This window comes from Chanos chanos, chromosome 8, assembly GCF_902362185.1.
Source record: "Chanos chanos chromosome 8, fChaCha1.1, whole genome shotgun sequence".
NCBI classification, from domain to species: Eukaryota; Metazoa; Chordata; class Actinopteri; order Gonorynchiformes; family Chanidae; genus Chanos; species Chanos chanos.
In genome coordinates, this window is record NC_044502.1 from 14,820,545 (window position 1) to 14,844,957 (window position 24,413).

The 24,413-nt window shown below is 41.5% G+C and overlaps 1 protein-coding gene across 1 annotated transcript in view; it reads right to left on the reverse strand.

The window, feature by feature from the left end:
* Positions 1-393: 393 nt before the first annotated feature.
* filip1l (filamin A interacting protein 1-like) overlaps positions 394-24,413 on the reverse strand; it is a 38,532-nt gene continuing 14,512 nt past the window's right edge. The window contains exons 4-5 of the mRNA XM_030781491.1: positions 5,104-7,912; positions 394-582 (exon numbers count right to left, since the gene is read on the reverse strand). Coding sequence (XP_030637351.1) covers positions 394-582; positions 5,104-7,912 — 2,998 coding nt within the window. The remainder of the gene's footprint in view (positions 583-5,103; positions 7,913-24,413) is intronic.

The window sequence follows — 24,413 nt, forward strand, 5'->3', positions numbered from 1 at the left end:
ACATTAAATTCTCTTTTTTCAGTGTGAGGTCAATGAGAATGATTGGGATGTATTTGTGTCTCACCCTGTTGTGGTTATACAAGCACTGATTCTCCAAAGCAATTTGCACAGTTTGGTTTTAGCTTTGCCTCTGCTCTGTCCATCTCTTTTTTCTGTATGTGTGTATGCGTGTGTGTGTGTGTGTACACACTTGTGTGTATTCCCATATAGGTGCCAGCACATTTTTCTGCATAGAAAAAAAGTAATTTTTTTATCTAATATTTTCAATGAATGAACAGTGCACATAAGTGGATGAGAAAATGATTAATGCTTTGTAAAAATAGCACCAAAAATAAATAAGGATAATTGACTAATGACAATGTTCCTTAGAAGGATGCACTGAAATCTATTCTTTCATGATTTTGTTGGGTGATTGACTATGTTTAGATTGTTGGACACACTTTTCCCAGAGTTCACAGCAGCCTGTGTTGAATCCTTGCTTTGTCCTAAGCTGGCGGCATTGTTTGTCCCTTTTGATGCACCGTAGGCTTTTGGCTTGGGAATCCTAGTCGGGCCAGGACGTCGGAATGCTTCAAGAGGTATCTGTCAGAGGGAGAGAACAAAGAGGCACAAAATCATAAGGCTATGTCATTAAAGTCTTTGATATCCTGTTTTGATTACATCATGTGGTCAACATTAAAAACAAACTCTGCATAATTAAATATGTGGAAAATATTTAATATATAATTAAATACTTAAAGGTTTAAAGTAAAAACAATAACAATCCTTTTCAACTTTTGGTAATATGTTACGCCAACAATGTTGTATCAAATTATTCAGAGAATGAAAGACAATGTGAAAATTTCGGAATATTTAAAAACATCCACTAGGTGGTACTCTCCAACAATTTAAATACTGGTATGGAAAAAAAAAAAAAAAAAGGACAGAAAATTGTAACATATGAAAGGTTTTGAGACTGAACTGCAACAATGCCTGAGGAAGAACAGGGACGAAAATATGCATGGATTATTGATAGCTGTTGATAAGGCTGGGCTTCTTCTAACTGACTTATTTAACATCCAAAAATTGTTTTTGGAAAAATAACAAGAGCAGGTGGGTCATTGACATCTCTCATCCCTTATGTATTTACGCCACCCGTGAGAAAGCCTCTCATCTCCTTACATCAAAGCCATTAGTTTGTAGTTAGAAGTAATGGAGTGTAGATTCATCCCTTTTTCATCCATCCATCTTTCACATCTGTGTACTTTATGGCGGGGACCGGTTGGGGGGGGGAGGGTGGGGGAGGGGGAGTGGGGGTTTGCTGGCTCCACTAAGTCTGATGTCAGCCATAACTAGGGGAAAAATCATGCAAATGTTTCAAACTGAAGAGCACGGAGCCACAAACAGCAGTTCACAGACACACTGACTCAATATCACTCAGGAATTCATGATGAGCTGTCCCTCACAAGGACACAGAATCCCAGGCACGGCGAGAGGAAATGAGCAAGAACATGACGCGAGCAGAAGGTTGTAGATCAGAGTCGCATGGAAGAGGACCAAGAACGTAATGGTTATCCTTCCTTTTTAAATCAGTTGGTTCACTCTCAGTCTTTCATCTTTTGTCAATTCTGGACTCGTCCGTTTTATCCTCACACGTCTTTCAGTGAAGGAGAGGGTGAGAGGAAAGAGAGGGAAGACAGGTGTTGGCTCATTTTGGCGGTAATGTGCGAAACGTCGTGGCAAATGACACCCCTGGGGTTTGCATCGTGGCACTGTTTACTGCACACTCAGCTCAAACTGTCATCTAACACTGCACCCTGACCAGAGCCAAGCGGTGATGTCAGCACGGTCGCGTAAGGCGAATGTAATCGCACGACCATCCGTCCATCTGTGATTCTCCTCTCACTTATATGCAACAGCGTGATACTGCAGGGTGATTTGTGCAGGGCCATACGCAGGCACACTCACACACCTACACACACACACACACACGGACAAACACACACACACACAGACCCACACATAGGACACTGGAGAACAGTTATCATTACTGCTGTTCTAGAATTAGCTACCTAAACCTCAGTTCTACTCTTAGCCAGTGTAAGCCTTATGCTTAAACTGTTCCCAGATCTGTGCTTGAGTCACAAATTGAAATCAACTCTTTTGGCAGAGCGTGACATTGCAGACTCTTTCATCATTCTTGTTTTAATGTACTGGCCTGATCCCACACTGGGAGCAGAAGACTGAATTCAGTCCACTTTCCAAGCAGTTAGAGTAGAGCTCACCACATGAACATGTGAGTGCTTTATGGCTTTCAAAATTAACTTTCCAAAAATTGAGCAGTGAACCATGTCCGTAGATTTATGTCATAGAAGAAATTTTCCAAATGTGGGTCAGGCCGTGCTTTTTGGCGGAGGTAATGTACCAGAAAATTGATGCGGGTCACGGCGGAGAGCATGTCGATTTTAACACATAATGACCCATAATTAAAAGTGTCCTCCCTGTGGAACCATAAAGGCCAGAGTTAGACTAAGTGCCTCCCATGCCAGGACTAACCTACGGCCTTGCTGGAACAGCCGTCTCCATGGAAACCAAACACTGCCGCTTGTTTGGTGCTTGGACAACAGCAACGCACACTGTTTCAGAGTGCTTAAGGAGTCCTTACGACCAGTTCGCATTCTTAAGACCCACCCCTATTCTCAACCCATGGCTGTGAAATGAGGTCTAGTCCCTGACTGTTTATTTATCTGACATATTTTAGTGAGAACACAGAAAGACTGTAAATTTCTCTTGACTGTGTGCGCATGCTCCTTTAACTTATGCCCTCTCTTATTCTTCCATTTAAGAATTATTTATGCATTCATTTTAAAAATCTAACAGGGAAAAAATGCAGGACTCATGAGTGCACTGTAAGTAACGAGTATATTGAAAACAAAACATTAGTGTAAGTGGAAGGAAGAGCGTATTTACAATGAATCAGGAGTGTGTGCCTCCTAAATTACCTTGCTGATTTTAAAAAGATTTCATTATATCTGTAGTTCCCAGTACTAGATTATGAACAATCTGGCAGTCAAATTGAAACCTTTTTTTTTCTTCTTTTTTTCTTTTAATGAGTGCAGTGTGTACAGAGGAAGTTTGTGTAAGGTCAAATGAGGTCTTTTTTTGTGAATCATCCTAACACACCAAGCGATGAGACATCGTCCCTTGATATGTCAGACGGACCAGCACCCTTCTTCTTAACACATCACAGCTGTTCCCATCCCCTTAGTGAATGGCAACTTGTTTGGCCGACAACATGCTCTGGAATACGCTGTCTGAGGGATAGAGGTTCCAGACCGTACAGCATTCCAGCCGGAATCAATTTAACGCTTGAGATCTCCAACTCTGTACATTAGGCCTGAGTCAGGGACTATTCTCCCACTGCTGGGAGGTGTGTGCAAGTGTGTGTGTGTGTGTGTGTGTGTGTGTGTGTGCCCCCAGGGGAATAAATGTGTGCTGTCTGCTGTAGAGTCTTAGCACAGTCTGGCCAATGAGTGGTGCCAGTACCAGCTGTTGACTACATTCACACACACACACACACATACGCACCATACACAAAACCAGCACATTCTCCCAGATGTATGACTTTATTCAGTCTGGGGCTTGTCGACACCACCATTACTGTAATGATGATCCTTCTGTGTTTTAGTGTTATTTAAGATGGAGTCTAATGGTAATTCTTGTCCAGCCTAACAGAGCGGTTTCCCTAGTGGCTCTGAATGAATCGAGTGCTCCAGGCCCCACCCCTGGCTATGAGAGCACTGACTAACCTTTAAAGAGCTGATGAAAATACAATACAAAGCTACTGAGATTTCAACCTATGCATGCAACGATTTTCAAACCGACTTTGCACAGCCACTCAATGCACGTTGTACAGTAGTTGAATCTATAGTCAGTAATGTCTGAGTCAGGAATTAGTTCATGTGAAAAAAAAAAGAAAAAATCATGCATAGACTCTCAAGGCAAAAACTACGGTTCATGCAATAGTTAAACCACCTCGACCCTACACTGACTTTCCATTGTATCACTGAAGAAGACTGGAAATTCAGCCATGCAAGCCCTCTCTCACTGTTGGTGGATTATAGTGTTTTGGATAGAGAGAGAAACTATGACATCAGCCTATGAATTTAACTCAGCCAAGCAAACACATGTCAGAACCTTGAACCTTTTTTTTTTTCTAAATCCTTATAAACTCTGAATGTTAACACAGAGTTCTCAGAATTCTGATTGTAAAATGTGTAGTCTGAGGTGCTTTAGCTCTTCTTGCTCTGGTTACATTTTACATTTTATTGCATTTACATTATAACTGTTTTCTTTTTGTTCCTCACCTCCAGGAATTGGCTGGGGCGGACAAACTGTTCTTGGTTTGTGTAGGATCAAAACCGATCTACTTGATTAATGATTGAAAGAACAATGTTTGATTAAAATTCATTTACAGAAAAAATAATACTTAACCCGAAGATCAAGGTATTTTCTCTTGCACTGCAAGGTATTTGGGAATACTTAGTCAAGATGATGTGACTGTTACATAATAAAAAGAATTTGAACTTGTGTCAGCATTTGCTCTTTTTAATAATTAGAAAAGAAATATCCACCATAATGTATATGAAATATAAACAAAAATGAAAATGGTACATCAGTGAACAGTATTGGTACATGGTCATTGGCCATTAAGCAAATACAGTAAGTGCACACTTGAGAACCCAGGCTTGAATTAAATTCAGTACTAGTGCTTTCATATACTTATTATCACAGATTTTTTTTCTTCTTTTTTTTTGTTATAGATCATGCACATGTACAGTTAAAAAAAATACTCAACCAAACAAAACAACAACAACAACAAACAAACAAGCAAACACAAACAAAACACTACAGGTAATTCATTGAGGATCTGTAGAGTGTGGTGTACTCAAAGACAAAAGATTAGAAGGGTTGAAGTTACATGTCACAATGCAAGAGGGTGATGGTTGGCGGGTAGGGATGGCATGGGGTAAACTAACTATATGATGTTAATGGCAGACTATGGGTTGATTGAGGGGGGTGGGGGTGGGTGGGTGTATCTGATCAAGTTCAGATATTACTTACTGTAATTTGTGATGGCCTTGGTATTGGGGTGGAGGTGGGCTTTATAGTGATGCTACTTGTGATTTTGCTGTTGCCTTTGTTTGGTGTGCCATTGGTTAACACTGGAGTTCTTTGCTCTTGCCCAGGTGAGTAGCCAGGGCTCAGGGGTCGGGCTGTGCTGTTTATGGTCTGAATGTAGGGGCTCCCTAAATGGATGTGGATTTTGTTGTCCTCTGTAGTGATGACATTAGGTCCTGAGCTGTTGGACCTCTGCAGCTGCCAGCTGTTCTGCCTCTCCGGGGTTACACGGAAGATGGCGTGACCTCCTGTGACCTCTACTGGCTCTGAGGACTGTGACCTGTCAGGTGTTCCTGTGGTGACAGACACTATCTGTATTGGTGACATGGCTCTGTCTGGGGTCACTGACCCTGAAGAATCTGGGGTCATCGTTCGGGAGTAGTTTGCCATGGTGAGGGGTGACATGGATCTGTCTGGTGTGCAGGGGCTGTCTGAAGAGCAGGGAGAACCCTTGGTTTTGCTGGATGGGGAGATCGACGCATTCTGGATGATAGTGATCCTTTGTTTGGGAGGTGCACCACTGGTTGGGATAACTGCCGTGCTGGTGTAGGACTGGGCGTTCTCTGTAGTTGGGCTCGTAATCTCCAGCACGGCTGTGTTGTGCCCGTGATCTGGGGTCACCTTTATGTGGAGAGGTTGCCCAGGACTGTGCGTAAGGACGACGTCTCCTTGCTGGACATGATTCCCATTCTGTTTTGGTTGCACCTTGCCATTAACCGGGTGTTGGCTCTCTCTGCTCTTGAGGAAGGGGCCCCTGACCCTCTTCATACTGTTGTTCAGATTGTTGACATTGTTAATGAGTGAGGGGTTGCATTTTGTCAGGTGGATCTCGTTGTAATTGTGTTCATCATCTTGATCGCTCTCCTCATACAGTTTTCCATTTACCACTGCGCGTTCCAGTGGAGCAAGACTCTTGTAATTTGGGGGCAAGCTGTCTGTTGGGTCAGTCTGCACCTCCTTCGTGGAGACATTTAGATCTGAAAAGCGACGCCCGTTCATGCCAGGACGGAGGCTTTTGCTGAAGCGGCGGTATCGCTCAAGCTCTCGTGTGAGGCTCTCCATCTCTCTGGCAAGCTCTTTGTTCCTCACTTCCTGCTGCGTAAGTTTCCTCTGGAGTGTTGCGTGATCTGTTTTCATGCGACAGATGGATTCCTCCGTGCCCATGTATTCATGGATCTTCTCCTTAAGAGCTTCCACCTCTCTGGTCAGATGGCTTGACTTGGCCTCTTCCTCTTTCAGACGCTTGTAAAGAATGTGCTCCTGGTTAGATTCCTTTTTCTCAGCCAACTGATACTTGGAGAGTTCCTTTCTGGAGACTTCTAGTTCTTCCAGTAAGACTTTGGCTCGCTCTTGTTCATTTGAATATCTCTTCTCCAAGGTCTCAAACTCATCCTCAGTCTTCAGCAGATCATCTTCAACAACCTTCATTTCTTTGAGCTTCCGTCTGAGCCTCTCCACCTCTTGAGTCAAATCTTTGACTTTGTTGTCTTCTTGTTGGAAGCGATTGGGTATGGGTGTTTTGATGTGTTCTTCTTTGGCTTTGTTTCTCAGGAACTCTCTCTCAATAGCTTCCAAGGACTGAAGCCTTTTCTTCATCATGTTGATTTTGGATTGAAGGTCATTGTTCTTCTCTTCCTCGGCTTTGAGCTTAGACCTCAGCTCATCCCTGTCTCGGTTCGCAACGCACATCTTCTCCTCCAATTCAGCCTTGGACTTCAAGGTTTTCTTGCTTTCCTCTATGAGCTTCTCCGTCACTGTTGTGACTTTGTCTTGTTCGGCCTGCAGTTTGCCTGTGCTGTTCTGCAGTTTGTCCTCCATGTGCCTGAGTTTCTCTGCCATTGTCTTTCTCTCATCCACAAGCATGACTGTCAGTGTCTTAAGCTTGGTAAGATCTTCTTTCAAGGTGAGCTCTGTTTTCTCCAGTTGGCCCTCAATGGCCTCAAGCTCCTTGATTCTTACCCTCAGAACATCCAGCTCATTGGACAGGTGTTTTGTCACCGTTCTTTCCTTCTCCAGGTTGCATTTCAGCGAGCTGCATTCCTGCTTGCTCTTGCCAAAGGCATCTTCGAGTTTCTCCAGCTCCATGATCCTGTGATTAAGTTTGTCCACTTCTGCCTTTAAGCTGCGGCTTTGGCTGGCCTCTTTTTCCAGCTTCCTGTTTAGGTCTCTGCAAAGGTCCTCCATTCTAATCAACTCCTCATCCTTTCCCTCCATCTCCAGCACTCGTTTCCGCAGCTCCTCTACTTCAGCTACCAGACTGGAGTTGCCACATTCTCCGCGACTGATTTTCTCTCTCAGCTCCTGCAATTCCTCTTCTGTCCTGCGAAGAGTTTTGTTGGTCTCCTCCAGTTCGTCCAGCTGTCGGCTGAGTGTGGACAGTTTTTGCCTGAGCTGTCTGTTCTGGGCATCCTCATTGGTCAGTTTCGCGGTCATGGCTTCTTGCTCCTGATGAAAACGACTAGCCTGGTCACGTAACTCCGCCTCCAGGCGGAAGACTTTGCTCTCTTCTTCTTGTATGCGGGTTTGGGCAGAGCTCAGCTCCTCTTGGGTTTGAGAGACTGTGGCAGTCAGTTCTTGGACCTTAGCAGTCTGTTGGGTCAACTGCTCTGTGAGGCGCTGCTGCTCGTCAACGACCAGCAGTGCAAAAGATTTCAGTTTAGTCAGCTCCTCCTTAAGGTCTGAGACCTTTTGTTCACTCTCTTCCTCCTTTCTTTCTTGGTAAGCCTTTTCTTGATCAATAAGCAACTTAAGTCTGCAAGGTCAAAGGAAAAAAAGAAAAAGTTAGTATGGTTTATTACTTCAAGGGAAAGACGGAAATGTGTGACCCAGTAAGCATCGCAGTTTTTTTTTTTTAAACTACAATAGACTTGTCTCATTTAACCCAAATTAAGTGAATTAACAGTATACACATGTTTTTTTCCCAACTGAAAAAGGCAAGATAAATGCAGGGACCTTTATATAGTGAGGAGACATATGAAGACAGGAAGTGTGTGTGTGTGTATGCATGTGTGTGTGTGTTACTCTTATGAATACATAAGAGTAAAGATGAAACATGTATGTGAGTACATGAGCTACGTATGTAAGAGAAAGGTGTGGGTGGAACTAGGATTAAAGTAGTTGGCACAAGTTTGCCAGTCCCAGTGCCGCCAGCAGTGAAGGGGATGTTTTGACTGAAACATGTACAGCTGCCAGATCCCAGTACAGACTGCATACTGGAAAATCTTCTAACTGGGGGGTTCCTCTCCATCCCCCCCATCCCACCAGCGCCAGCACTAAGTACCACCTCCTTCCCTTACTGGTTTAATATTTAGAGGAATTCCCCGTTCTCCAGAGGCAATTACAGCCTGGCAATATAAAAGGAACTACTTTTGAAAAGCACGCTCAAAAATTCCACGCAACCTGTAGCACATGAATATGATGTCAGAAGTGCAAATCTCACCTCCCGTATCCAATCTGTGAGTTTGTGAGTGTTTGTCTCTGAGTGTGTGTGTTGAGATGAGAGATGTTGACAGCATTACGTGTGTGTGTGTGTGTGTGTGTGTGTGTGTGTGTGTGTGTGCGTGACTGTGTGAGCGTCTGTTGGTGCTTGTGTGACCATCTTGTGCCACTGGTAGGACAGTAGGAAAAAGGTGGTTTCGGGAATAACATGAAAAGTCTTATACATATTCCATTATGTTGTAAAATGGGATTTAGTTTGAACACAATATATTATGCAGCTGTAAACTGTTCAGGTGATTTTTTAAAACTGTATGAGTATTGTTAATCATTCTGTGCCAAACAGTAGCGGAGAATCACCCTTAACCATGCAATAAGTTCTTTTGAAACTTTTACACATATATTGGCAGTTTATGAATGCTGATTACAAAAGAAGTGAGAGTAAATGAAGGAAAATCAAAAAGGTTACATATCTTTGTACTTAATCAGTTAACAGTATGGCATTTTCCTCATTCTTATCAACATCTTGGGTGATGTCATGCTGCCATGGTAGACCATTTACTGTAAGTGTTTGTGTGTGCATGTGTGTGTGTGTGTGTGTGTGTGTGTGCGCGTGTGCGTGTGCGTGTGTATGTGTGTGTGTGTGTGTGTGTGTGTGCATACCTATGTCCCTGAATTGTTTCCTCATTCACATTTGTTTTTCATTCCCTAACTTTATCATGCATTTGAATTTTTCAAGAAACTACAAAACATATTTATCACATTTGTTATTGCTACTCCTAGATAAAGTCAGCCTAGATTTCCAGATTTGGAAGTAAACGAGCGGTGTCCCTCAGGAGGAAATGACATGTATTCTCTACAGTGCGTATCATGTAAGTGCGCCTCCGTAGAGACTCACACTAAATTTGCCTCAAAAGGCATAACTTCCCTGAGGAAAACTGCAGTGGTAGAGAAACACAACACTAAAACAACAGAAGCCTGGGGTCTGTGGAGTGGACTATGGGCTTAGAATTCAGAGGCATGGCTCACATTCAATGACAAAATATCTTAAGAAGGTATTCAAGGTTACCACCTAAATTCAGGAAATCCACCACATAATAACAATAATAAAAATAGCATTACAGATTGCTGTAATAATAGCGAATGGCACACTATATCCCTCCGGCCCTGGAGCTGAAGCTTTGTGTTGTAGAGGTAAATATTTTGCCACCTGTTGATAATTCATTGGTATGTACTGTCTGCATTCAGTGTTGAGCTTCTGTGTGTAACTGAACCCATAAGCAGAGTCTTTCTGCAATACCGTAAAAGGTCGGGTTATAAGACACTCTAGCTTAATGATATACAATACATCTCTACGGTGTTCTGTAGGGTAGGCTTTACTCAGAAACTCATTCTCTTGGGAGTTAAAACCTGCAAATCCGTATTGTTAGAATAGTTGGAGGGTGTGGGTCTAGTGAAAGACACCCCCCCCCCTTCTCCCCTAGCTCCCCTCTCCCCTCTCTCCACTCCAAAATGTCCTGTTTGACTCCTGATCTCATCAGTATGCTTAAAGAAAACTCTGTAAGGCCAAAGCCAACAGGAAGCTATCAGTTATCCTTCAGAGAAAGTGGGGCAGGATTCTCTTTCGCTGTTATAAGCGGCCTTGACCCCACAATGCAGAAACACGGCCAGAGCCGAACCTCAGCCGCTTTTGCTGCCTCTGGCATGCACTCAGATAACCATTATTTCCACAGCAATGTACATTTTAATAACTAAAGTAATCCAATCAGGAAAAAAAAAATTCCAGAGAGCAACTGACAAGTAGGGTTAGTGGGTGATGACGTCAAACGGGTCAATTGAGTGAGATCGTCAGAGTAAGCCAGGAAAAATAAGTCGGTCAGGGAAATTCTGTGAGAATGTAGCTGTTTCAATCGATCCCACCGTGTGGTGATGTGTAGCTTCTTGCTATCATATACAGACTTCTTATCTTTCAGAATGTTCAAAATAGGTCATAGCTAAACAAACTTAAAAAAAAAAAAGAAAAAGAAAAAGAAAAGGAGAAAAAGCCTACATTTTGAACAGACATTAAAAGTGTACAGTTAATCCCTGATCTCTCTCCGTGTCCACTGCTGTTCAGAATGAGAATGAAAATGAACAGCAATATGAACTGAGCAGCAGAGGGCGCTAAAGAGTAATCAGAACCAAAGCAGGTATTGCGTCTAACATAGCTGTCATATGTCTCCGGTATCGCCGGCACTCGAATCTCATGTCACAGATATGAGGTGTTTTCAGTTAAACTGATATACGCTGACATGGTAGTATACTTCCAGAAAACTCTAAAAGAGGAATTTTATCATTCTGAAATGTAAGCTACTAAATGACTCATACTGATACAAAGCAATTGCTTAATCATTTCGAGGAAAAAGTGAAACATGAATTTTTTGCCCAGATCCTTTAATTTGGTATCCAACAGCAAAGGTTTTGCCAAGTCTAAAAGTCTGATTTGTAGAGAGTAATTTTTTCCTGGTTTTCACATTTGTTGATGTTTTTTTTTTAATAGAATTACCTTTTGTGTGGTGGGATGGAGTTTACAGAGCAACTCTCAGAACACAGAGAATGATGTAAGAGCTTTGAAAGCCAGTACAGAAATAGTATGAATAGCTGAAATATCAGGTAACTGAAAATGAGATGTTTCCAAGGTTACATGGTGATATAACGTTTGTGTAAATGTTGTCTCTACATGTATTACAGCATGTATTCATGAGACAGACTGTCTGAAACTTAAGTTATGAAAGCTAAAACATGCCTGAAATGTCTTCATCCTTCCTCTTTTATTTTTAAAACATTTATTTTGTTATTGTTTTTTTTCCCCCTCATAACAGTTTGGACAGGGGACAGTAATGTTGTATTAGCTGTGAATATAACATTGTGATATAAGCCTTTTCTTCGCTGACTTCACAGATTTTGATAATTATTTGTCATTTTCAGACTAAGTGTTACAGTGAAACGATTCCACTAAGAACACAATGGGTAATAAAATGTAATGGCATAATTGTTTAATTATCGAAATTTCATGTGAAGCACCAGTTAAGATGTTCTCTAATGAGAACTTTAAAATACTTTGTTGCAGAAATTAACAGACAAGTTGAAAAAAATCAATTCTTAGTGTACGGAAATGGGTATCCAACTAATCATAAGTTCTAATAATTATTAAAACATGTTTACAAATAAGTTCCAAAATATTAAGATTTAATGAAAATTATGAACCAAGTACTTTCTGTTAAGTAATGTTCTACAAACTAAGCTACGAGCAATAAAGGTAACCAGCTCTGAGTAGCGTCACAGAGAGAGAGAACTTTTAGTTTGTTTTACATGAGTAAAACACATATAAAAACCAAACTGATGGGGTTTGTAGAACTTCTTCTCTCTATGGATTAGGATTAAGAACCTACCTGTTGGCTGTGTGTGTGTCCAGTCTCAGTGTGTAAAGCACATCCCAAAAGCTCTGGCTGAGATGTGGACATTCCAGCAGTGAAACCAAACAATAAGGGATGTGCTCACCACACGCTCCCTGCCTATACACCATTACATCATCACTCTGCCCTTATATGGAACTTTATGTCGTACAGCCTCTTGTGCGTGAGTGTGTCAGTAAGAAAGAGAGAGAGAGAGAGAGAGAGAGAGGGAGAGAGCGAGCAAAGAGAAAGAAAGAAAGGAAGGAAGGAGGAAAGAAAGAAAGAAAGAAAGAAAGAAAGAAAGAAAGAGGAAAAGTATTATAGCACAAAAGTGTGCGTGTGTGTGTGTGTGTGTGTGTGTGTGTGTATGAGAGAGAGAGAGAGAGAGAGAGAGAGAGAGAAAAGGTGCCTGTGAGTGTTAAAAGCAGAAGGGGCAGAGGGTGCTGTAATGACGTGTGTGAAGTGTGAAGTGTCTGTTCATTCTGTCAGTGGGTCTGGCGAGCAGGCATAGTGCGGGGAGACACAAGAGGTTTGGGTTACAACATATCCTTCTGGCTTTTGTCAGAGCCGGTCAGCTTAGAGTGACCAAAAAACCCAAAAAAAACCCCAGAATTAACATGTCCGTAACACCGTTCGGTAACTTGAAAAAGCTTTTCTGAGATAGAGAATGTGGTAGATAAACCTAGAAAGAAGAATGAAAAGGAAAGGAAAAGGGAAACTGAACAAGTAGATATACATCAGCAGAAAACCACAGTTCTCAGAGCAACTTCTATATGAAATTTAAATTGACCTATGGGTCCTGTGTTTCACTGTCCCGTGTACCAGCGAAGTATTGTGTGATATTGTGTGAAAGTGAAAATAGGCTGAATCTCTCTCTTTCTCAAGTACTGCCTTACTGCCCTTTGCCCAGACCTTTATCCAAAAAAACTGAGAGAAAGTATTTTAAATTTTAAACGAAAATGCTATCTTTTCACATTGCTCAATCTAATAGTCTCCTATCAGAGTCTAAGTGTTCATTAACAGTTCTCACCCGTCATCCGAGCCTACAGATTAGCACGCACAGACTGATTAATAGGAAATTCCTGCCAGTAAACGTGGACTGTTTACACATACCAAAAACTCAGCTGTGAGTTGACGTGACCAAATTATGATAGGTTAATAAAGACAGGCTGAGATATTTCAGAGTAAGGGAGATATCTCAGCTGTTGCTAAGGGAACAAGCCCCACTTTATACCAGGTGTCTTCAATAACTTTGTATTTTGATTTGAGCTCCAGTTTGACATTGTAACTACTGTGTAGCCACAAACTGTTGTCTTAAACTTATGGGTCTACGATATGTGCGAGTACCAGTTTTCTGACTGCATTTTCACTGCTGCCGCGGTTACACAATACAAAGTTACAATTTAGGGACATGTGAAGTGAAACTATGAGATGTTTTTTAAATCATCGTAAGTCTTGTTCCTGGACAAAGCTGGGCTGTTAGCTAATACCACAACAACAGGGCAAACAAAAGAGGTTCTATGGTTACCTTGGCATTAGTTGTCCCTAGTAACAATAAGTGAAAGGACATCCAAGGATACTTCCTGAACAGCGACAGCAAATTCACCATAATCATAATAAACACAACTGGAAACTCTCTGGCCTAACAAACAAAACTGGACTGTTCTTTACATGATTACACATAAACTCAGGATTATACAAATGAAGGATAAAATACAAAGGATTTGTGAATGTGCGGTTTGAAGAAGAATATTGCATTACCAAGCACATACCCTCGGCCTCAACCAAATAGAAGTTATTCTGGACTCATTAATTACAATGTGGTATTAAAGCAAAGGAAGAATGTATCTATTATGTGTTTTTCTGAGGCTTTAAAGAAGAGTGGATGACAGTACAGTCCAATTTCAAAATGGACACAAATTAGTAGGAAATTTCCCAAGTCACATTGAAGCAGACATCAAGGTCAATTTTCTTCAGATGAGGGCAGTCTATTTGTATATTCATAACTATTTATGTCCAATGACTTTTGGTAAATTCATGTTGATCACTGCTGAAAAATTTTGCAAAGAACATGCTGTACTTCAGAGTGGTTTTTAAAAATCCCAGAACTTTGCCTCCTCTCATATAAATGGCATGAGAAATAATAAATACAGAAACAAGCAGAGACAAAGATTCTTAGAACATTTAACTGCATGGGGGCAACTCTGAGTAAAGTACAACTTGATCCACAATCCTCTCACTCACAAACATGCCTGGCAGTGAGTCAGTGTACATCCAGATGGCCTTACACTGACCATTCGACATCCACATATTCAGTGCATGAGCTTCATGCTCAAAGTTGTGGATAGAAACACACACACACAGAGACACACACACAGACACACACACACACACGCACGCACAGACACACACACACGCACACACGCACACACACACACACACACGCACACACACACACACACACACACACACACACACACACACACACACAGGGGTCAGAGGTTAGCTGAGGCTGAGGGAATGATTAGTTTGATTGATTGTGAAGGGGAGTGGAGTAGTTTGACCATGTCTGAGCATGGCCATTTTTGGACAGTTTTTATTTTTATATCGCAGACGTAAAAGTCTTTCATCTTTTCTTGGTAACTCTAGCACGAGAGTGTAAGCATAACTCCCTGTGAGGGGAGAGAAGCAGCAGTATGCTGATAGCATATGGAAGCCATTGGAGAGCAAAGAGCTGCACTTTTCAGCCCTAAATCTGTTTTGAAAAGATTGGGGGCAACATAAACACAGTGTCCAATCTCGCTAAGACAAAGGCGAGAGGTGCTGGAATTGGGTTTTTTCCGGGCTTGTTTGTAACGTTTCGAAACAAAACATTCCTTAATATAGAATCACAATTAGCATGCCTGTTTCCAAGTTAACAGAGTGTGGACACCAGATGTTTCTCTCTCTCTCTCTCTTTCTGACTGTTGTTGTATCATCACTGTATTCTTAACTTTGGAACACATTTGTGCACGGAAAAGTGTGGAAAAAAACTAATGGCCGTTACGCAACATCTCACAGAAGATGCTATTTTCTGTCAAGCTCCGACTTCCACTGGAATGTTGACTCAGTAAACACTTTGAAGAAAGTGACGAGCTTGGAGAATGAACTCAATGGGCTTGCGTCCCCTGTCATTCAGACTTTATCTGCAAACAGTTTTATCTACTGGAGAAGTTGGTTCTGATTAAAATTTACACAAAAAAAGGCAAATTTGGAATGGTTGGTTTAGTGCGGTTTGAGAGCTGGCTCGCTTCTTGCTGGGGATGTGTGCTATTTTGTTTGAGTGTGTTGTGTTTTGCTGATTCTCCAAGGTTGTAAACATACTTTCAGGTGGCTTTGCCAGTGTTTGTGTGTTTTTGTGTATGTGTTTGTGTTTGTGTACGTGTCTGTGTGTGTGTGTATGTGTGTGTGTGTGCGCGTGCGTGTGTGTGTAGACACATACGATTCTCAGAGCCTTGGGCCTGATTACCTGACGAAGATGACATCACTGCTCTGTAATCAAACCCACATGTTTTCTCTCTCTCTCTTTCTCTCTCTTTCTCTCTCTCTCTTTCTTTCTGAGTGATCTCATAGCTGAAGACACAGTAAGCTCTGCGTAGCTTAGAGTACACAGCTTGATTGATTGAACAGATGCAAAAACAGCTAGAACAAATCTAACCAGAACAAGGTGTGTTTCAAAACCTAAAATCTATTACTGAATTTACAAATGCACAAAACTCTTACCTTTAATGACAATGAAGATGCAGTGTTTTGAGATCTGTATCTGTAAACAAATCTGTTTCTTATAGTCACAATGAAGACAGATGTACTGATAGCTGGAGCTCTCTCTGTGGTGCTTTACTCCGACAGGGTTTTTAACTGGGAGAGGTGGGGGAGAGGATGGAGGTCAAAACTGATGGTGTGACCAGCTGTGTATAAGCTTTATATGCACAGGCAAAGCTGTACAAAAACTGACCCTTACAGGTTGGCCTATGAGTCACACACACACACACACACACGCGTGCGTGCGCACACACACACATGCATACACACAGACACACACACACATACATGCACACACACACACATGCATACACACACACACACGCACACATACATGCACACACACACACACACACACTGGCTTGTGTCTGCACTCCTCAGGGCTTGTGGGCAATGAAAACATGATACCAGCTCCTCTTGTTCCTTAACTGACAAGCTTTCTCTCCCTCTCTTCCTTGAACACTCCCCCCCCCTGCATCTGCCCACGCTTCTTGTTTGCTTGTTTACTATGAAAACATTATCTCAGCTGTGAAGTAGACCTCACATTAACTATCAAGAAACACAGGTAGCCCTGGATATGTTTTTTTACCCTGCCGCTAATCCCCTGAAACATTTGCCCTGAGGGAGGCTACGACAAAAACTGTTCCGGGTATAAAATGTTCTCTCCTCCTGAGCTGCTACCAGTGTTACATAAGCTTTAACTATCCCTGTGCATCCTGAGCATCACCACAGCTCTAAATCACACACAATTAGACTCTGGCTGCAGCACACTCTTTGGTGACATCACTCCATGTTCCCGTTCGGAGGGTACTTTTTTTTTTCTTTAATAAATGACAGGAAAGGACAAAGTTGAGATGACAGCCCTAAAAACCAGACAGGCCATAATTTAGGACATAATCACAACCATCAGCCCATAAACACTGCTTTAGCCCAAATCAGGGCAGATTAGACAGTGAGAGGGTGGGAGCTCCCTTACCCAAAAAAGACCAGAGGTACGGATGCTGGGCTTTTTGGATATACTGCCGTTAGAGTTGGTGTCTCTGTGTGCTGGGATAGGACGAGCTGATGTGGCTGATTTGAGGAAAATTAAAATTTGTTCTAGATACATTTTTAATGTCTGTTTTTGTAAACTATGGAAAGATCTGTGAAGTTTCCTTGTTAGTGTGCAAGCGATGTACGGGAAACGTGTGTGTGTGTGTGTGTGTGTGTGTGTGTGTGTGCTGTTCCTCTGGCAACAGCTGAAAATAATTATCTTGCTCGTTGGTTCACTGGTGAGAGTTCGTACTTTGATGGCTACAAGTTCTTTGGTGGATATGTCATAGATGTTTTCACAGACATTATAGATTTCAAAGTACTCTAGGGGGAAAAAACCCACAGTCACTTATTGAAGATCACAACTCCAACAAGCTGGGGTCTGGAGGACCAGACAAGAGAGATCGGGGGAGTCTGACCAATCTTGAGCAATCACGCAAAACATCTGATCCATGAGGAATTCCTCCACTAAGAACTTCCAGCTTGAACTCACTGAGAATCTATGTGACATACCATAATAACTAAAGAGGGCTAATTTTCATAGACTCTCAGAGGAGGAGAAGAAGGTTCCACTGATTCCAGTTGAACGCGAATGACTCATGCAAATCTTCCATTCCCCCCTCAGTGATATTTCTGACATCTCTTTCACTTGATTTCTCTAGGTTGCAAGGATAAAAGAAACACTGGTTTTGAGATGGTTTTGCAGAGTTAATGTAAATCAACACTCAGCAGAGTAATTGTTCTGTAAAACGTTAGGACACTGTAAACTGTGAAACAACACTCCCAAACTTGCTGTGTGGGTAGAACGTTGACTCTGAACGACAAGCCGAAATGAAAGCTTGGGACCTGCTTAAATGCTACGCATTATAGCCAGACCATCTCAGACTAGTGTGTGTAAGACATAGCCTAGACATTTTAGAGACACTGAACCAAAATTGTTTAAACGAATAAAATTTGAGAGGTGTATTAGCTAAGGGCTAAAATAAGCCACTAGATAGTCATCAGCGTTACATTACGAGTGAATCTATGATATCTAAGTAATGAGGAATGCTTTATAGTGCAGTACTAGAGTGTGGCGCCGATGAGACAGATAATTACAGTTAGTCTAGGGCTGTGCATACATATTTGACCCTGATTTGTCTGGGCAATCGCTCGCTCCTCGTTTACCCTCTGTCTTTCTACCCCTCTGTCTATTTCTCTCTCTATCTGTATCTCTTTCTGTTTGAGGTTGATCCAGTTCAGCTGTCAGGTGGATGTCTCACTGCTCTGTTTCATGTCTCATCCTGGATTTAGATCAGCCTTAGGGCTGAAACACACACACACACACACACACACACACACACACACACGCACACGCACACACACAAATAACTAACCAATGCCTGTAATATCTAAGTGAGTAAGTTAATAACTGAGTACAGAGAGTTCAAAGGTATCTCTTGAATACCAACACTTATAATCATACAGTTCTGTTTTAAAATATCTTGTTTATATCAGTTTATTTGTGCTGACGCCTTTTTGTTACAGACTGTTTATCTATAACAGTTTACCATTATATTGGGAGGGGAAATGACAGATACTGATCTGGAATTAAAGCTGAGATCATTGGATTGCTCAACTGTCACAGACGCCTCACACAACCTTTACAGACCCGGTGTTACTCCAAAGCCGGGCAGTTTAAGTAAACAATTCAGGAGCAAAACTGGAACAACAGAACAAAAGCAGAACAAGCACACCTGCACGTCACACGGCCGAAGCCACGGCTGCACACTCGGGTCTCCCATTAAACAGGTATGGCTTGTGTGCCGCAATCAACCACTGGAGAGAATTCGGTGCATTTAAAGTCTGTAAGACAACGTCCGGCAACTATATATCATGAATATGTAAATCAGTATCATCTGTAATTTAATCAGAGCCACGAATCTGTTTGATCAGATCACTCATCCAGGAGAAAAGGGGACAGAGAGAGAGAGAGAGCACTAATCCACGTTATACACATGCTATCCAGTGTTGGTTTAGTTCACAAGCACATTGAGGATACTCTCGAAAAAAAAAAGAAAAGAAAAAAGAACCTGCAACATTCCATGGATATTTGCCTGTTCCAGAGAAAATGCCAGTAAAAGTTCACCAGAGCAAAGATTCTTAACCTCCATAACTCCACTCAGGAAACCAGCGAAAGAGGTTCACGTTGATGCTAGGACTCTAGAACACTGATCCATTTTCTTTATGACTCCGAAGTGGGATGACCTTAAAAAACCTTCAGCTAGTCTTCTTGAAACAATGAGAGACTGATGCGCACATGTGAGAGAGATAAATTCTCCTTTGCTCAGTCATCCAGCTGTTCGGCACAACGATGAGCATTGTCTAATCAAACCTCCCACTTGAGTCTGCATTGTTCTCTTGTTCTCGGGTAAAGGTGCGGCTTAACTGAAGAGGTGCTCTTTAAATTCCGCTAAATGAAGATTGCAGGATCAGATGAGGACTACTATCTTTAAAGAGACAAAAAAAAAAAGATTTTATTAACCTTAGGTTAAGGGTTACTCCACTGAAAGTTAAGCTGAAAATACTTCTTACTCATGCCCTATGTCTGCTGAAACCTTCATTGTGGTATTTGAAATCTTCTGTAAGGAGTTAACTCCAGCTGAAAGCTTTTAGCCTCTACAAGATGACTGTAAGCGATTGAGCACCACAAACAAAAGACTTTAAAAGGGGCATAAAAAGGGTTCATCAAATGTCACCAAACATTTAGTGCAGCACAGTCTAAATCTTAAATAGCCAATCAGTTGCATGAAAAGGTAAAAAAGAAAAAGGAAAAAAACTTTTTTTTTTATGGCCCAGTAAATAACACCTGGGCAGGTATACATGCTGGAAGGGCTCAGGTGTGTCTACCTGCCCCCACCTTGTTTGTTGGCCAGACGAGGAGGTCAGTATTGGAATCTTTATCAGGGGCTTCCGAGTCCGCCAATAAACGAGGCAGAGCACGCACGAGTCCCTCTAACCCCTCGCTCACGCCGGCAGAGACTTTTTTTTCACCAAGTCGCTGTGTCACCAAGTCACTGTCGCTTGCAGTCGCCTAGCGGTTGCTTGCAGCCAGCTTGTGGGTGTTGCCTATGTAGATTTGAGGAAGTGGGCTACAAATGTATTGACAGGAGATGCACCAATTTTCCTAAAAAAAGAGTATATACTCATAAATATTATAAATATATATTACATGCTGTGTTTATTTATAGACAAATCAGGTGCATTGCCGCAGTAAAATATGTTTTGGAAGTAATTCATTTTCTTATATATAGTGTGATCTTGCTTCAAACGCTATCGTTTCACCATGGACCACAAAGTAGCATTCGCAATAGCCGCTATCCATGCGCGGAGACAGTATTGGGAACCAAAATGCTAATAAAGGAACTAAAGTTTAAGAAAACGTTTCACACTGAAAGAGTCTAAGAAGAACACATCTGCCCTCTGATTGGCTGTTGCTCAACTCTGTCACTGCTCATTTGCGTAAAGCTGAAAGTTGCTCAACTTTTTTTGTCGCCATGTCGCAGCGATTTTGTGGCCAGGCGACTAGCCATGCCGTGTCACTCAGTGTCGCCCAGCGACCATTGGAAATGAATGACTTCTTGTCGCTTTGCTGCTTGTTTTTGCTGCCGGTATGAGCGCAGGGTCATGCTTAAGAGAGGTTTGAACATTTCAACGAACATTTTCATGGATTTTTGCCTTTTGGATGGAAGATGGCCTTCCACTCTGGATCCCCTTGCAGTTACTTCGGAGAGGATAAAAATTCTCAGATAGCTACAGAACTCCTTACAGGAGACACGGATTCACAAATCAAAACAGGGTTTTTGCAGTCATGAGGTCAAGTAAAAAAAATATGCTCATTTTCAGTGGAGTGTTTTGTTCACAGGATGTCTGCTTACATTAGCTACCGTAACAATCCTCCACAGTAATTGCCTTGCTGCTACCTCAAATGCTAATAAAGTTTATTTAGTGTCACCCTTTGCCTTCTTGAAAGCTTGTCTGGGGTATTTCACAGTAAACAAGTTTTTCCTTTTATCAAGAAGCAGACTCTGAAAACCCGCCAGACAACCATGTCCCAGGACCCTTGATGGCCACAGACAAGGACATCACCCACCGAACTCACCACGGAATGAAAATGACAACAATTTTGTGTCGAGGACAGACATTAAGCTTGAAAACATTCAATTGTAAGAACTCCAAGTTCACTGAGATTTTTTTTTTTTTTTTTTCAGCTCTGCGGTCAGTGGTTTTCAGCTGATGTTGCCTTGGGTTTGAGTGATATCATCACACAGACCCAAAACGACCTTCACCTCCTCCCGTCCTCCCCAGCACCACCGCTACACACACTCGCACAAACCAAAGAGGCTTTGGATGGGCTCCATTTTATTGTCTGTGTTTCTTGTGCCTGGGATGCACAACGCTCATTCAATTTCTCATATAGATAACAAAAAAAACAACTTGGTTATCGTGTATCATGTATACTGCTGGCTCTGTGAAATCTATAACTCCCTTTTTCCCTCAACATAAAGGAGGTAATCATGACAAATGAACGGAGCGGGAGAAGGCGGACTTTGTCAAAACCTGACACACAACACCATCATTCAGTAACAAATGTCTTTGAAAAAAAGGCCCAAGAAATTGGTAGCATCACTTTGTTTCTCCCTCTCTATCCCTCTCTCACTCTCTGTCTATCCCCATTGCATTCCCATATGTCTCTGTACTCCTTCTGTAACGCTCACGTGCCTAAGGTTTGAGTGATGTCATCGTCTAGTCTGATAATGTTCTCACCTCAATGAGGAGAAACAACAGATGGTTTGAATCTGCTTGAGTGTTGGAGAGGTGGATGAGACAGAATGAGGAGGAGTGGGAAGGCCTCAGAGTGTGAAGACAGAGTTGAAGCAAGGCTACAGTCAACACATCAGCCCCCTTCCCCTCATTGAGATGCAGGCAAAATATAGAATTTATTTTCCATTGTTACAAATGCTGAGAGGACTGCTCATAAAATTGTATCAGTCTAAACTTCAAAATATTGGAGCAAGAATGTATTCAGTTATAAAAAAGTCAATTAAACAACTTGGAACAAAGAATCTAAGAGCACCTAAGATTCTACAGTACAAAAAAGGGCTGGCATTACACTCACAAACAAAATGTGCAGTAGAATAACAGTTTGGAATACGAGTCATTTTCTATCGTGTATATATGCAGACTTTGTTTTAATGGAATCATATGTTTACAGTTTGCCAAAAACAAAGGAAGGGAACTTTGTAAAATTCAGCTGAGCTGTTGACTGTCATGCCCCATGCATGGCAGGCTGAGCATTCTATCATGCCTCTTTAAGCACCGCGGCTGTACTCAGCGACGAAATGACTAACTGCACTTCTTCTGTTCCAATGAACAGGTCATGTCTCAGCCAGTCGGATCTGGTTTGGTGTAAGTATGGTTCAGTACAGTTTAAGCTGTTCTGGTGTGTTAGATCTTGTTTGATCTAGTTTGATCTGGTTAAACAGAATTTATGGCATTTTGATCCATTTCGAGTGAGTTTAATCTGGTTTGATACCAAAAAATCCTGAAGTGACAATTTATAAATATATTTTATAGTTTTTCAGAGTTTGATCCAGTTCAGATATGATTTAATTAAGTGTTGTTTGTTTAATACACTTAAGTTTTCCACCTTAGTCGCCTTGGCATTTTAGTATGCTTTGATCTGTTTTGGTGTGCTTCAGATTTGTTTAGATAGATAGATAGATAGATAGATAGATAGATAGACAGACAGACACACAGATGATGGACAGATAGATTACTTTATTGATCCCCAAGGGGAAACTGCAGAGTTTAGTCAGTGTGACCTAACTTCGAAGTTAAATTCAAAGCGGATCCCATTTTTGACATAGTCCAGTTCCATTTGATCTCGATTAACCTGGTTTTAGTTTATGACCTTTATTATGTGGCTTGATCCTGTATTAACTATTTTTAACATGCAGCTTTGCCGCCAGCAAACATACGGCTAAAAAATGGTGCAACTATTGAGATACAATGAGCTGTCCACAACGTTTGACCTTGTGGACAACCTTGGAGAAGGACATGACAAGAAAGGCATGCCACACGTTCCTCCTGTCAAGCAGAGGATCTCACCAATAAAGCGATGAGTCAATCAAAGCACACAGCTCTGGACAGAGTCTGCTGATCTCAGCTGCAAAAGCAGTTGAGGAAACACAACAGCAAGAGGCTAGACCACGAGTGAGATGACATCTTAGTCAATTTCAAGACTCTGACACCATAGAGAAACAAAATAATCTCCAGGGTTTTTTTGTTTAGAAGTAGGCAGTCCACTGCTGAACAGCAAGAGTGTATTACTTCCTGATTTCTTGATTACCTTACAGCACTAGTCAGTAATATCAGATTAGTTCATGGGTTTCTCAACATGATTTAAGGGATTTTACAATTGTTGCAGACAGCAAGATCTGAAGCTTAAAGTGGGGGAAAAGTGGTTGTTGGCAGGCTTCTGTTACGAGAACAAAACAATTTGGACAAACTGAATTTCTCACATCTCTGATATCTTGACTAGGCTAACAAGTTCATGTTTTGGGTGAGACAATATAGATGAATATTCTGAGAACTAATGAATTCTGACAGTTTTTTTTTTCAGCTGACAGAAGTTGAAATGTCTTAAAGAATCCTGTCAGCAAAAACAGTCGGTGGTTTGCCAGTTGTTTACCGGATCACTTCTGGAAACTATGTCATAATATTTGACTGCTAACTTCATTTCATCTTACGCAATGTCTTACGAAAAATCCCTGTGAAAAATGAAGGAGTGTGTTACGTAGACATTTTGTGCTCGTGTTCACCCACATGGGTAACACTGTACAAACAAATTAGAAAATCTAAAACAGGTAAGTAGTTGGTTACCAGTTAAGAATCTGCCTCTTCTTCTCAGCCAAGAATCTTATGCAGGTACTATATATGTTGTTAAAAAAAAAAAAAAGAAAGAAAAAAAAGGTTGCCCACGCTGCCTCAACAGTGTTAGGGTCATTTTAAAACATCTACACGTAAAGATAAATTGGATGTTACGGTTGCTTTCACTACATACCTTTGAATGCCTCACCTATCTATTTAACGCACATAACTAAAGACTTTGTTTGGATAATGTTCAAGTTTGAAACTGCAGGCCAGTGCAAAGCCAGTTAGTCAAACAGGCCAGACCAGAGGCAGTCATCATGCTGCTATGCTTCTTCTCATACTTCTGTGTTATTTTGGGTAATAATAAAAACTCGAGGTAATTTATGGGTTCTTGAAACATGAAGTCATAATGTACTTTGTTATAAATATGCGTGTATGTAAGCTATGATCTCATACTGTACTTAAATTGAATTAGAGATCTCGACATGGACAGAGTGTGTTTTCTCTCTTTATTTTTTTCTTTCGTGTGCTTACTTGTCTAAATCATTCGTGTCTCACTCAATCTTTCACCAACTCTCCTCTCTCTCTCCCTCTGTTTCCCTCTCTCTCTAAGCAGAAGTTTCCCATACCTGGTAT